At 39.6% G+C, this 16,151-nt stretch overlaps 1 protein-coding gene across 1 annotated transcript in view; it reads left to right on the forward strand.

Moving 5' to 3' along the window:
- GRTP1 (growth hormone regulated TBC protein 1) overlaps positions 1–16,151 on the forward strand; it is a 37,454-nt gene that overhangs the window by 16,561 nt on the left and 4,742 nt on the right. The window contains exons 4-5 of the mRNA XM_017736978.1: positions 695–819; positions 2,613–2,709. Of these exons, the coding sequence (XP_017592467.1) occupies positions 695–819; positions 2,613–2,709 (222 nt within the window). The remainder of the gene's footprint in view (positions 1–694; positions 820–2,612; positions 2,710–16,151) is intronic.

Consider the following 16,151-nt stretch of genomic DNA (forward strand, 5'->3'; position numbering starts at 1 on the left):
CGGTAACAGCAGGCTGGAACGGCAGAGACGAGCACAAATCCCGGGTGGCAGACGAGATGGATCGAACTCTGGAGCTGCGGTGGCAGCCCCTGGAGGTCTGAGCAGGCAGGGCATGCGGGGCTACAGAGTAGCGAAGGCTCAAAGCAACGGCGGGGGCAGGGCGGCCACAGCCCTGCTCCCAGCGGGGCAGGGAAAGGCGGGCTTGGGAATCCCGGGGTTTCTCCGGTAGAAGGAAGGCAGCTGAAAAAGCAGAGTCTCCAGTGCTGACGAATTCCTTCCAGCCTCTCTCTCTGTCCAAACGCGGGAACTAACAGCTCACAAGCCCAGGTGAAAGAGAGTAGCCAGGTGGACCCCTCCTCCTGTGGCCAGGTCTTGTTTTTCTTAAGCACCCAGTAATTTGTCCCCCTGGCAACATGTATGGGGAAAATTCTTTAAGAGAAAAAGAAAACAGAAGGAGAACTCCTAAAACCCCAACAACTAATAGGATTATTCTTTCTAGGAAGAGATTATCCTTGAATGCAAGTGCCCTTTTAGCCAAAACTGAGGTAAAGCTGTTTCTTAAGATTAATCCACCAAAACAACAGTTCAGTGAACCATAGTGAAGCTTCAGTTGTACTTCAGAAGACCTGTAAAAGTTTGTTTGGAAAGTGAGAGGGAACGGCTCTTAATTTTGGTCTTTTTCCCTTTTGTCTAGACATGAACAGAACATTTCCAGATAATGTAAAATTCCGCAAAACCGCTGATCCGTGTTTGCAGCACGCACTCTACAATGTATTGGTAGCATATGGGCATCATAATAAAGCAGTAGGATATTGTCAGGTAGGTAATCATTGTTTTGTAAACAATGCTGCATTTCATGAGTGGTAACTGTTCTTGTCCATTTGAATGTGTGTTTTTAGAAGCACACCCACAAACTATTTCTGTTTTTAAACTGGCCCCAGGAGGGGAGGGAAGGGGGGGCTGTATGAATTGCTTCAGGCAAGTTCACATGTCCTTCTGAGTTTCTCAGTGGCTGTTCTCATATGCCAGCTTGATCACTTTGGTTCCATTTGTCAGCTGCAACAGAAGTATTTTATCACACATGGTTGTATTAAGAGTAGTTGCTTTGGAGAGCAAGAGAAAGCAAGCCTGCCTTTCCCTCTTCCTCCCTCCTGCCATCTTCCCCCAAACAGTCCTTGGTATGTAGAAGGCATCATGAGATCTCAATTTCCTTTGTTTTCACTGTCACATTTTCCAAAGTACAGAGAGACCAGCATTAATGTGACATCATGTACTTCGGGGCTGGTAGCATTTATTTAGTGCCATCTCCCAATATAGATAACACAAGTAGGAAGAAAATTTCTTTGAAATTCAACCTGATACTGCTTTGATGGCAGCTCAGGAAAGCTTCTGTTGTCACTGTCAAGTACTGTAAAGTTTCCTGTGGGACACAAAGAAGATAAGTTGATTTCATGACAGTCTGACAGTCAAGAAAAAAAGCAGCCGTCCTTAAGGATCTTAAAGAAGCAGGAACTGCAAAATGTGTTTTCAGTTCACTTATTAAGTCCTCTCCTGTCTTGTCCCCTTCCTCAGCAAGAATATGTGTGCTAACATATAGCTTGTGTTAGTTGAGAAAGTTAGTGCAGTAAGTACAACTATTCCAAATTTGAAAGAATATGAACAGTATTTATTTAAATCTGGAGAGGAGAAGACTTAAAGGGACTTAAACCTACACTGAAGTCTCTAAAAAAAATTTTTTTTTCTTGTGTATCCCAACCAGTTTTAGTACAGAAATTATTTACTCCCATTCTTCAAAAGATGAGTGATATTTATGATTTTCAGTAATATGTATTTATTAAAATATAATTTTAATGTTTTGATAATAACAGAAGGGGTAGAATTACGAATACTCACTTTTGCCAAGTGTCAGGTTTCTGTATAGAGGCAGTTATACACAACATAACACAACTTCTAAACCATAGTAGCTTCTACATGTCCAATTGTTAATAAAATGTTTTGGTACCTTTACTGTTTAATGGACTAACGAAAGAAGAACACTTAAAAAAACTTTTGTGTGGATTCTTTGCACATCTGGTCTCCTCACAGGATCAGTGCTATTATATGTGTATATGGAGTACTGGAGATATTACGGAAGAAATATGTTTGTATGCAGCATTTGGATGAGTTAAGCAGCAAAAACTTGTAAAAGCTGATGGGGCTGCAATGTTTTACTTAGTGTGTTTGGGTCAGACATTCTCCTCCTGCAGCCTCACTGTCTGCCTGCAGGTGTGTTGTGTTGGTAGTGCTCATCTAATACAGCTGTGGCTGGGTTCTGATCAAAGCAGCTTTCAGTTGCACTGGGCTTTGGAATTTAAAAAAAAAAAAGGAAAATTGAAAGTATAGACTGCTAAGCTTTTTCTTTTAATTTTCTTCCCCTTGATCTTTGTTAATAATTCTTTTTAGCTGTTGTCATGCAGGTTTAGCAGGTTACTCAACCGATGGCCTTCATTACTAGAGTTGATTTAGTACGCACACTTTGTAGAGCTGTAGTAATTTAGCCCTTAATCAAAAGAAGTAAACTAGAAACTCTTAAGATAAGTGTATGCATCTCAAAACCCTTCTTTCTGTTTCAGGGCATGAACTTCATTGCTGGATACCTGATTCTTATAACAAAGAATGAAGAGGAGTCCTTTTGGTTGCTAGATGCTCTTATTGGAAGAATATTGCCTGGTATGTTAAAAACATAGTTTTATTCATATATTGGAGCTTGGCTTTTATCTTTGCATTCTTCTCCAGTTTCAGAGGCTTTAGATGTTAAAGTGGGCTTGCCTGGACTAAAGGTTTTTTAGGTCCTGGAAACACAGGACAAAGACACAGCACACAGGCAAAATTTGTCAATATTTCATAGTCAGATTCCATCTTGAGGCAGTGGTTTATATGTATGTTAATATGCAGTCTTTCTTCTCACTCCCTACTTACACCTGTTATCTAGGTGTCTTCCTCTGTCACTGTGATGCTGGGGAACAGGGCTTGGGAAGGTGTCTGGGATTTGGCGCTTCTGGCTGCAGGGATGTCGCACAAAGCACAGATGAAGCAGTGATTGCAGAGCAGAGCAAAGGTGGGAGATGTGCCCAGTTTGAGCACTGAGCCCGGAGCAGGAATTCCCAGTGGCTTGGCAGGACACAACATGAGCTTTCTGCAGAGCTTTTTGACAAGGTGGTGGTAGTTCCTGCTGTGTCCCTACTTCTGAGTGTCAACTTCTTGGACACTTTACACATTGTGATATTGCAACAAAGCAGACAAATGTCAAAATCTGTGTCTGTATGGAAAGTTCTTGTTAAAGCTCAGTTACAATCCACAGTGATCTAGCCAGGCTGGTCAATAGAGTCCAGAGAGATATTCAGCTATTAAATTAGGAGAAATTAAGCTGTAGACAATATCTGCATCTGGTTTGTTCAGTAGCTCTCTGAGTTCCCTTGCCTGGTTCCCTGGGTTTGCAGGAGGTGTTTACACAATCAGTTTTGCCCTATGTATAAGCTGAACCTCACTGCACATGTGAGGTAGTTTAAAGCCAGAAGCAGACACCAGGCACATTTTTTACTCCTGTGAAATGCATTTAGGAATGTTTTTTCTTGGGATTTAATTATAGAAGGAGAATGGTTTCATCGTGAATTCCCAGTAGCATTGCACAGGACTAACTACAGATACACCTTTAATTTAGGTGGAAAGTCTAACTGGAAGACCAATAGAAAATGGAGGACTAATTCCTTATTGGCCTAGTTTTGCTTTTGCACAGATCTTTATCTCAAATGGTTGGAGGTGGAATTCAGTATTACACTGTCAACTAGGTACTGGTCAACGACATCGAGGTTGATTGATACTTTCATTTTTCCTTCTGTCCGTTCTTGTTTAAGATTAAACAAAAAGATATATAATTTTTGGTTCCCTATTGAATAGAAAGGAAAGACCTTGAGAAATAAAGAAGAATAGATGGAAGATTCTTTTCATGCTTTTGAATGCCTGTAAAAAATTATTTTACATGGAATACATCATATAGGAACTTGGATTTTCCTTGTGTGGAAAGGGTGGTTGGACTTTGTTTCCAGACTGAAAGAGTAGAGACAGGCAGGGAATGTTATGAATTGTTGAATCCGTCTGCAAATATTTGCCATTATGCAACCTTGAAGTTTACTTTTAAGCTATAAAAATAGTCTAAAGAAATCAACTGTCTGTTGCTTTTGTTCAGCCTTGAGAGCTCTAAGCTGTGCAAACAGGTAGGAGACAGGGCTGCTGTCTGCCATGTGACCTGTCAATACCTGGCATGGGTGGATGTCTGCCTTGACATCACTGTGTCAGGGATAAGGCACTCAGTACAAGGCAGGTTTATTGTGAAATGCTGTGTGGAAACTCTTACTGTTAATCCTTTCAATAGTCTTCAACACTTTTATTTGAGGCAAAGGAGGGAGAGGCAGAATTTTGTGTTCGTTGTTTTTGGTAGGGAACTTAATTCACTTTGTCATAAAACCTTCAGTTCTTGTATATCCTTTTACACTTCACTGATACTTGTGGCAAAAGTTGTTCTTATTTCTCCCTCTTGGTTGTTGTGTTGTTAGACAGGTAGCATTGGTGATGAGAAGAAAGTCATAACATGAAATGCAATTACTATGTATAAAGGAGGTGTGTATATTTACTCAAGTTACAGATATATTTTTACTTTCCTGTAACAAGATTGTTGTTACTGACTTTAGCCTGGGTCCAACTGGGCAGTATGAATCTTCTATATAGTATAAATATTTGTATTGAATAATACAAGGCTTTATTGACAGAAAACTTGTTGCTGGTGCTTTTTCCCCCAAAACTCTAAAAAATATTTTTATCCCTTCTATTCCCACCACTCTTCTATATCATGATTGATTTGTATATTTATAAAATTCAAAGCATGACAGATAAAATAATTGGGGTAATTTCAGTGAAATACTGTGTGTACATATGTGAGAGAAAGAGAATCAGACCATATTCATAAAGGAACTCAAGTAAATAATTACTACTTTTCTGTTAACAGTGCAATGTACAGCACATTTGAGTTTTAAGCCCTACAATTATTTGTTAGGGAAGCAGAAAAGTACTGTACCTCTCAAGATCTTCTAGATCTTGAATGTTTTCCAGGTCTTCTGAGGGAAGACTAGGAATCAGTTTTGTTGGATGCTAACAGTTTGATTAGCCAACATTTTTCCATTAGTTTGGTTGCTGATGTGCTTTTCTTGATTTGTTTGCATTATAATCTACATGTTTTTCCCCTACCATGTCATCAAATATGCCTCCAGGTCATGTCCTCATTTTCGAGTGTGTCCTGTCGCTGCCAGTTAAATCAGTGGTGCTTTAGGACAATTTAGAAATCCATTCTCTGCCCTCTCCCGTGTCCCTGTGAGTGCTCCCTCCCCTGCCCACACGCATTTAATTACATTAAGCAGCCGCTCCAGTACCATCATGCTGACAGTGCTTTTCTTGGTCAGCAGGTGAACTAAGGCAGCCGCAGATCAATATCATTGATTGAAAAATGTACAGTGTGACAGATGGGAGCATTCTGGGGAAGTGACAGAAAATGGGACTCCCATCAGTAAAGGTTTTCAGGCTGAGTTGTTCTGTTACATCCAAATGGAGATAACACAGCTGGAGGAGAGAGCCAGTAAATTAGGATTTGGTTGATTGATAGGAGGAGTTCTGTGCATGCCTTTCATTTGGCTGAACATAGCACTGCTGAGTACATCTGGGGGAGGCTTCTGCTGAAGGCAAGCCCATGCATTTCTGCCCATTGTGTCTGTCAGCTGCTCAGCCAGGGATTTGGAGGGATTATCATTTAAACACAGCAAGGGGGAAGAGAATTATTTGTTTAACTGAAGTTTTGGGTGTTACCAAGTGTTTTTTTATTCCCAGGCTCATTCAAACAGATGACTGGAGCAGACAGCGTTGCCCACAAGAAGCAGTATAGATTCAATTCAAACTCAAAGTGGATGTGACTGCAGTGTGTACTCAGCATAGCTCCGATGTTTCTGTTCTGTTCATCACTGATCCTTGTTGAGAAGTTTTGGGGATTTTTTTGTTCTGCTAAGGAAATAGTTGGGAGATTGCTTTAGAAAGCATTGGGTAGGTAGGACCTTTTGACTGTCATACCTCAGTATGTAAGTTAAGGTGTGTATTTGTCATATTTTACATATTTGTGATTAAGTTGTGAGTTTATGAGAAGAAAAATTCAACAATTTGGTCTGACTTAAGCATGACAGTTATGCTTATATATAGGAGAATAATCCCCCTCCTGCCTTCAGTGGTTCTCAGTCTGGAAGCAATTGTGTATATCAAGCTATACTCTAATTAGTGTACTGGACTACTATACTGGAGTTACGCTTACTGAAAACTAGTTGTAGAGTACTTCTTCTGTGGTTAAGAGAGTTCTCATGAGTTCTGCACTGCCCTGTTCATGGCCAGTTTTACATCCTTTTATTCTAGTGTCAATGCCGACTTTTGGGGGTGAGAAAAGTCCCCCTCTCTTTTGTGCTCACTTTTCATGCATTTGTAGGATGCAGTCAATTAATTTTGGAGGTTTTTTGTATGGCTATGCTGCTTCAGTCAAACTCTTCTCTTGCATGAAACTTTTTTCTGTTCCTGTTTTAGCCTAGTAATTATTCTGTGTGTTGTTCCAGTTCAAACTGATTTTTCAATTTTTTTTTTTTAAACCTGATCACAGTGGCACGCATTTATTTTCCACTGGAGAATCAGCTAATGCCTTGTGCAGTGGCTCTTTTCACAGTGGAAAGTGTTTTGCTTAAGAGAGAAAAACTGTAGGCTTTCCCTTGCCTTTTTTCTTTAGTGGTGCTCTGGTTTTGATTTGTTATCTCCATCATAATGCATGTGCTGTTCCTCCTCTCTCATTGTCAACAGATTTTTTTCCACAGCATTTAGGAATTCATAACACCTTTTTGCTGAACTTTACTTGCACATCCTTGTTCTTGTTATTTTAAATGTCATCATGTCTCTTACTCCAGTCTCTACACTGTTACTTTGTTGTGCCTTGTGTACTGATGTGGGTCAGTATCTCCTAATTTAGGATTGTCAACAAATACCGGCTTTTTCTTTCTCTCCAATGTTCTTAATAAAAATCTTACATGAGGTGTAGCATTCTTCAAGAATCAGTCTAACAATCTTCCTTCAGTCTCGTTACTTTTTAGCAGCTTCTTTTAAATTTTTTTTTTTACCAATGTGTACTGCCTCTTTGTTTATAAAAAATTAAAAGAGCAGAGTTTTAAATGATGAAATAGTCATCAAAGTAGTAGATTGCACTGAAGTAACTGGCATTAGCTGCAAGGACACAAGGTGCAAAGCAAGGTGCCAGTTTGGTGTATAGTGACTGCTGGTTAAGGCAAGTGCCTGCATGCTAAGATAACAGATATCTCCCATGTTTGTTCAGCTCTCTCTGGCTTGCAGTTGTATCAGCCAGAGACTTGGCAGGTTGCACAAGAAGTTAGGCACAGTAAGAGACATGAATATTTGAACTGAATGGCATCATAGCTACCTCTCAAACTCTTTTATATCCTTCTCTTTTGAGTGACTTGTGTTGTAACATTCTTTCAAGTCCCATCATACAGACTTCCAGCTGTGAAGGGAAGGACCACTTGGGAAATGCAGAAGGCTGTACTAAGCTGTAAAGTATTGCTATTTAGACTGTTTGCTTTTAATTGCAGTTAAGTCTGTATTTATTTTGTTATTGTGGCTGAATTTATTTAAATACCCTAATTAGGTATTGCCAGGGAACCTCTGAATACAGAACTGGCTTGGCAGCTGCATCTTTTCAGACCTGCATCTCCAAAGGGAGTGGAACTGTTTCACAGGAAGCATTTTATTTAGCTCTGCAAGTAAAAACCACTGCTAGACCTAAACCGAGCTGAATTTGCAGCCTAAGATGGGGACTGTTATGATGAAAAGTGTTTCCTTTCAGAGAGAAGACTTGAGCACCTCAGGCATGTGCTTTTGGTGTGGAAAGCTCCTCTCAAGGCTATGCATGACACCATGTTTGCAAGTAGTTTTTGATAACTGAGCTTTTTTTATAGCACCATCAACCCAGAAAATTTCAGCAGATTGATCAGTTCTGGGCTTCTTCTTCCTCCTCTGGCAGCATTCAGCTGCAGGTCTGTGAGTTGGCAGAATTCTCACTCATCCATGGAGCTCGTCTGGGATTGCATTTGATGCTGTAGCGCTGTGCATCTCTGGACTACAGCATCATATCTGCTACTCGGACACAGGAGTGTTTTGCTGGTCAGCTGAACAATTAAGAGTTCTGAAATAGGGACTCCATCATGTTATACTGTTAACCCCCAGCCACAATTAAAGCATTAATCTTTGAGCATTAGAGATCAGTTGAATTTACCTATGAATTAAGCATGCAGTGTCCTGTTAAGCTAAAGGTGGAATGAAGGAGTCATGTGCCTGTATTTAGAAACTATGATAAGCCTTAAATCTTCATTACTTACAAATCTGAACTGCTAGGGGATTTGTGAGACTTGAGCAAGCAGGAAACAAGTAACTGTTGGGGTTTTTTCTATAAAATTATACAGATATTTATACTTTTGAAATAATTTATTTACTTTCTGTATCATATCTCCTTCCCCCACAGTCACATACCTCATCAATAAAAGAAGAATCTTGTTATTTAGTAGGTGTGTTTTAGTTGGCTGGGTAGAGCTCTTACACTTTTGTCTGAAACAGAAGCTTGCTGTATGTGACAAGAATATACATGCTGTCAGCCATACTTTTGTGAGGAAACATGCTGAGTTTCAGCTGTGCAGCAAAAGCACCCATAGCGTTTAAAAATGCTGAAGAATGTTGTGTCCCTTAACTTGATTGTATTTCCACTGGAAGCAGGACCTGTTCCACCAAGAAAAAGTCAAGAATGCCTCCTTTGTTCTGACAAGCAAGCCTTTTATTGATACAATTTAATTTTGTTGAACTTGAAGTATCTTCAGTAGGCCATCCATGGTACTGCTCTGTGTGGGACTGCAGCCTTTGTCTTTCTGTGCAGACAGTGCTATTTGCCTGTTTATCTCCCCAGTTAATCAAAGTTTCATCCCTTTCAAAAGCCAGCAGCAAAATAACTTGTCAAATGAAATCTTAATTCAGCTAGGGCTGATCAAAAGCAGAATTCCCTGGCTGCATGCAAAGGAGGAAGGTAGGTACTTAGGAGGAAGGTAGGAACTGTGGGTTCAGGGCTTACTTATTTTGTGCTTTGTATTTTATTGGAATAGCCATGTTAGAGGGATGTTCTATTTTTTTTTTTTTTTTGTGATGGTGGTGGGGGTTTTTTGTTGTTGCTGGGGTTTGGTTTGTTTGGGGTTTTTTTTTTAGTTTTATCTAATGGCTTGAGCTGTGAAAGCAATAATGTGCACATGTGGTATAGAAACTATACTTTTGACAGAGCCATCTCCATGCTAAAGGGACTGTGCTGTTCTACCTGCGGCATTAACACAGCAAAGGCACAGCAGCTTTTTTGGTTTTTTGTTACTTTCTGATGGTCAGCCAGGGCTCTGTATGTTCAGTTACAATTTTAATAAAGGAACCTTCCTGAATATGTCTCTTTGACAGTTAGAAGCATAACATATCAGCTGACAAATGTATGATGGGCTATACATGCTCAAAGCAAATCCCAGTATAGAGTTTTGTATTTTAACTTGTAAATCCCCATAAAATGTACTAATATGCTTGACATTATCTGTGTATGAAATACCAAGATTCATAAAACTGGAAGTGTAACTGGATTTTCCATACAAAAAGCCAGGTGAGGAAATAGTAGTAATTCCTCCCATTGTGGCCTTTCAGTACTTAAAGAGACCTTCAAAAAAAGATGGAGAGCAGCTTCTTGCAGGAGCAGATCGTGATAGGACAAGGGGGAATGGTTTTAAACTAAAATAGGGGACACTTAGATTAGATGTCAGGAGGAAATTCATTATTTGGAGGATAGTGAGGCAGTGGAACAGGCTGCCCAGAGAAGTTGTGGGTGCCACGTCCCTGTAAGTGTTTGAGACCAGGTCAAGATATCCGAGAGGTCCCAGACTTGGTTTGAAAGAGTGACCCTGCCACCACTGCTAGTAGTGTATTCAAACTGTAAATCAGTCTTATTAAAAACACTTGCTATATTTTTTATTGGAATTTTCCTTGTCCTAATTTGTACGTATTACTTCTTTTTAAGACTTTCTCCTACTACATTGAAAAGCCCACAATGCCTAGTGTGTTTTCTCTATGTGGTTAACTTTGCTTTTCATTTTTCTTGCATAAATGCTACAAATAAAGAGCTTCCTTACAGAACTCAATTTTTCTAAGTAGCATTCATAACCTTTTCTTTCATTCCTTTCCAGTTCTTCAACTTCCTGCCTGAATTGTAAATATCGGAGCTGGGTGCAGTTTTCTAACCTCAGTTTTGCTAATGTCATAATCAGAGATGATACACTCTATTTTCAGTAGTAAATATATCCAAGGATTGCTTTGGCTTTTTTCTGAGCTGTGTTTACTCTGGATTTATTGTGTTTGCAACTTAAGATACTGCAAAATTGAGGGGTTTTTTCAAAAGTTCAATTCTATTGCGATGGAGTTTTTTCAAATATGTCATAGTAGAAAGAAGCACTGACAGCATGCTTTGATACAGTTTCAAAATACAGTATAATGCAAATGCAGCAGAGGTGGCAACATAAAGAATGTGTTGCTGTAAGGAGATGTGCTTTGGGAGTAAAGGAATTAAATTAAAAAGATGTACAGTGGTAACTTTTGTCTACCTAAGTGTACAAGACGTGAGTGTTCAGTTTGAGAGAGATGGTTGGAAAATGCAACCTTGGTTGAATTTCATGTGTTCATGTTCAGAAGACCTGGAGTACTTTACTAAGCTGTCAGTTTATGGCTAGTGGAAAAGTCTTGTTCCTCTTACAGTTTTAAAAACTGTTGCTTCAAGAATAAAATTAATTCCCTCGTTAGCTTCTTCAAGCTTGAAGTAAGAGGATTGTGGCTTTAATTGCCCTTCTATTCAGAGCGAAGTGTTGGATTGCTTTCCTTTTTCCAGTGCCAGACTAGAACCGTACATGTTGGTTTAGCTCTGTTTTAAGGTGCCTGCTTCTGTCCCAGTCTCAAGTAATGTCCTCAATGGTCCCTATGGTGTGACTGTAGCATTCTTGTGTAGAGCTGATGAAAATGTAACACTGGGGTTCTTCTTAAGCATGGCAGGGTATCACTGCTGTGTTTTGTGCTGAAGTGTTCAGAATAATCTTGTCAGTATGGTCAACTGATAAAATACCTATTCTTCCTAATCCTGTGGAGGAGTTAAAAAACACAGACCCAAGAATCCTTATTCAGCTGAAGTCATCAGTCATTCAGACTCACTATAGAGCTGTAAGTTGTTTGTTTTTAAAAGAAAAGTTTGTTTCCTCAACAAGCAGGATAAGCAGTTGCAGTTTTCAATGAATTTCCTCTTGGTTTGAGGAAATTGGTGATAAAAGTCTGTCAAAGTGTTTCGTGAATTAAAAGCCTTGGCTTCTGGGACCATCGTCAGCTCCATAAGCTGCAGACTTCTCCAAAGCCTGCAACTCTTTAGACAGGCACAATTCATAGGGTGCAATGACTGGAGTCAGGCCAGGCTGTTTGGAAACAGCTGAGTGGGGAATATGCTCTGTCTGTTGGTGTCTGTCGGCTCAGTGATACTGTGAGAAAACCACTGTCCACAGAAGGAGCCATTCCAATGGTACTGGATATGAAGAGGGAAGAGAGGAGAGCTGGCCAACAGAATTTGCCTCAGCTATATCTAAGCTATAAGAGAGTGTTTTGGTAGCTACAACTTTAAGCTGGACTAGTTTTAAATGATGCAAATGTCTCTACTGAGCAGCACATAACAGAGCTGGTGTGTAAATAAATAATTAACATAGCCAGTTTCATTCTCTGTAACTAGAATGTCTGAAAGTTGCATTTGTGTTTTCCAACATGCTGCTAACTTCAGTTTGTTTCTCTGAGGGGTTACACATGAAGTCTTTGTTCCTTTGTATTTCATCTCTGCCTTCTGTAATGTCTGGAAGGATGGCATCTTTGCCTGCCTTTCCATTGTCATTCTAATTAACAAGCATGCTTCTTCAGTTTCCAAATGGCAGGTAGCTACTGCATCTGCTCAGAATGTGCTCTGTGAAATGCAAACGGGAAACCAAAGGGCTCTTTCAGCTCCCTGGGATCTATTTTCCAAGTCTGGGACCAGAAGCAAAAGTTGAATACAGGTAGATGGCATTATGTAGAAACAAACACTGCCTTTTTGTGCTTGCTGGAAAGGTGTTAATAGTAAGTAATTTCTCAAGATATATTACTCTAGATTTTGTGTAATCTCAATATCAACCAATAAGGTTCCATAAAATGCTTGCATTCCCATTTTTTTAAGGTAGTTCTGCCATCCAAAATAAAATTGGTTTCCTTATGTTTCCTTAAAGCTAATGTTGAATTGTGAATGATACAGCTAATGCTGGCTGTGGTGTGAGTTCAGTACCCCAGGACAGAAATTCTCAATCAGTTTAGTTTGAAGGAAGAGATAAAATACGGCTTGAGCCTGTTTAGGGTTGCTTGGTTTGTTAGATTTTTTTTTTTTTTCTGTTCCCTGGAAAATTAGGAACTTGTGTTTTAAAAATAACGTAGTTAAGAGTTTTTAGCTTGCCATTTAACCGCATATCTGCAGGATATCACTCTGGCCAGGACACCTGCAGGGGTCACTCTGGCCTGATATTGCAAAAAGAATTGGCAGTACTCTTGAGTTTCCTCCTTTTCCTGTTGTGGCTTTCTGATTTCTTCCCAAATTTAGGCTGTTCAGCTTTTAATGTAAGGCTCATGATGTAGATACTTAGAAGACACAAAAGTTGGTATGTTTTAAATGTTTCTTTTTTTCCCCTACAAATGCACGTGATGGCATCTGTTTTGGTTTACACTTGAAATGTAGAACTGAGTGCTTTTCATGAAATTCTGTTCATGAATACCTCTGATTTTTTTCCTGCCAGTCCTTAGGCCTGCTCTGTTTCCCTCCTGGATTCCAGTGAGGTCTGGTAGCAAATGGTATCTCCAGCAAGGAGACATTCTTGAATGTTGTTTGTTGGTATAAAAATGAACTATTTCTGCTACTATGGGAGGAGAGAGAACATTATTATTATCACACACATTGCTTAGACTGTGAGAAAAATTAAACCACCCAGTTTTTAACTTTTCAGCTGGTTTGGATCTCCAAGACAAATCGTTCTGTCCCAGGCTGGGCTATGTAGGCTCTTGAAATAATAGTCAGAAATGCTGGAAGGTAAGCAGCAGAGCTGAGGTCTTGTTTTGGGCATTTTTGTAACACTTAAGAATTTTGTTCTGCTAGGAATGTGTGTATTTAACATGACATATGCACAACAGACTGGAAGGATTTTTTTTTTTTTAACTTCTGTAGCTCTGACTCGTAGAGGTAATTTAAGGCTGTAAGAGTATTGCTTCTTAAACTTATTTTTGGAACCTCTTAATCTATTTGTAACAGAGAACAAGGTCATACAGTCCCTACAAGCTTTATCCTTACTTCCTACAAATCTTATTACTGTTCTGGAGCACAAGCAGCCAGTTACATTTTAGTCCTGGACATTCTGGTAAGATTCAGAGGTGCTAACTGTTGTGATAGGGAGACAATGATAGGGAGTGTTAGGAATGCATCTTTGCCAGAACAGGTTTCCAGCTCAGTGAGTGCATTCCACAGGCAGTGCAGTGTTAGTAACAAAAAGCCCTTTGAACAAGGGAAAAAGTGCCTTCATGTGGTCACCTGTGTTGTACAGTAGCAATAAAGTACCTGGCAGCTGGTGAAGCTGGCTTTTCCTGTTTGCTGCTTGACTTCAAGAGGAAGACACTGATGATCCCAGCAGAGCCACAGGGCTACACTGCTGTTCAGGGTCAGGACTTTGATGAGGAAGGGGCACTTGGCAGGATGAATCCATGTGGGATGCTGCCCACATTGCCCTCTGTTATGCTCTCGGGCAATCCTAAGCTTAGCAAGGCATCCAAAATCCATAGGCAGTTACTCGGAACAAAAGAGTAGGCAAAGCAGGTCCACATGGGCAAGCAACAGAGGGAGAGCTGGGAGGAAAGTACAGAAAGCCTAGGATCAGTTTCCAAAAGCACTTGAAAATGCCAGGTTGCATGTCGAGGAACTTGATTTTCATCTAGATACTCTTCTGGAATTTAGCAATTAATTAATAATACAATAATAATTTATAATACAATATTTCATTTGTTGCCTTCCAGAAAATGTGATTAAAAATAATGTAGTTTCTGATCACCTAAAAATTATCACTTCCATTTGACCATTTGGAGGATAAAAGGAAACAACCTGGCTATGTGTTTTTTTTCAGGGGAATGATATTTTGTGAGAGGACACTCCCATAAACCACCTAGATCAACAGATACACAATATAATTGGCCTACCTTTTTTTTTTTTTTTAAATTAGTAAGTGGCAGATTGGGAGCAGTTACTGACTCAGGTCTGTTCTGGGTCATCAGCTGCTCAGTATCTTGCCAGATTATTGAGAGGGGAAAAATAATTAATATGCTAATTAAATGTGGATCATGCAAATCTAGAAATTTCAAATAATTTGTAAGATATAAGATATGGAAGGGACATGAAGCTAATGTGTTTCAATGGTAGATAAGTAAGAATAATTGACTGTGCTGTATTTAATTAAAAACAGCTTTGTGGTGTGGGGGAGAGGTAGGTTTGTGTAGACTTGGTTATAAAAAGGATATTTTGACTTCTGGGCATAGCAGCCAATTACAAAATACTAGGAAAGTAGGGCGCACAGTGAAGCATTTGCAGCAAGGGAGAGCTGCAGGATTTTTGCTGAGGGCACATTTCCAGAAGGCTTAATGACTGGGAATCCCTAGTAAATAAGAAGGGAATAGAAGGGCCATGTAAGTTAAATGTTACTAAGCACTTAGGCACTGAACCAAGTTACAAAATCATTTTCCCTAGTGAAACCAGATGTGGACTGTGAAAGGTGTTCCTTGTAACTGATCTGTGGGTAAGTTTTGCACAAATATGAGGTCCTCCAGGAATGTTTCTGAAGGATTTGGAAATGTGGCTTTCCTAATTTGAAGAGCTAATTTTATATACATACATTTATGTATAAAAGTATATATACAGGAAAAATAAATAGAAAATGATAATTACATATTAATTATGTGTAATAATTATAATTAATACCCACATGAACTATAATGTATAATAATTACATGTAAAAATGTCTTGAGTGCAGATTCTTTAACCTAACTTCTGTTGTGAACTGGCACCTAATATCCTGAAAACCCCTGCTACTCAGTTATTGGCATTTGCATAAATCGTTAATCACTCCTCCCACTTGTCCTGCAGCAGCGCTGGGCTGAACATTGCAGTGCTGTGTACCAGGGCACATGGGAGCTGCTCCTGCTCCGAGGAACAGCAGGGGGCTGCCCCAGATAGATGAATAGTTCCTTTTTTCCTTTCTGTCCAGCAGTACAGTCTTAATAGACTTGAATGAAATTTTAATTTACACCAAAGCTTCCTGGCTGCTTCAGTAATTTGTGGAGTGACGTATCCACGTTGCTTGTCTGTTAACTTTTTGCTTGCCAGCTCTCAAAGAGCTGGGTAGGTGTCCAGTTGTGTTCTTGAGATCCTGACATTTACTTTGCTGTACAGATTAAAAATAGCAGCTGCTGTTGGTTTCAGCATATCAGATTATTGCAGCAGAGCAAGTGGGCTGCTGTCCTTCCTCCTGAGGACGTTTGTCGGTGGTAACTTGAAGTTTTCAGTACTCACATGTTTCAGGAGCACAAAAGAAAAGGAAAAGGTTTGTGGATGTGTGAGAGGAGGAGGAAGGATAGGAAAGAGAAAAGGCTTGTTCTGTTACTTGCTATTGGAGATGTGATTAGATTTCACTTGCATTAAAGCAGCATTTTAAAAAATATCTACTCAGCTAATTAATGTTACTGTTACCTGCATTCCAGTTCAAAAATGAGAACACCACCAATACAACATACGCAGAAAGAGAGGTTTCTGTGTTGGCTCTGAGGTTATGGTGTATTTTCAGTACACTTTTTCATGGGATTACTTGTGGTTTATTTGT

Source organism: Corvus brachyrhynchos, unplaced genomic scaffold (assembly GCF_000691975.1).
Source record: "Corvus brachyrhynchos isolate BGI_N302 unplaced genomic scaffold, ASM69197v1 scaffold83, whole genome shotgun sequence".
NCBI lineage: Eukaryota > Metazoa > Chordata > Aves > Passeriformes > Corvidae > Corvus > Corvus brachyrhynchos.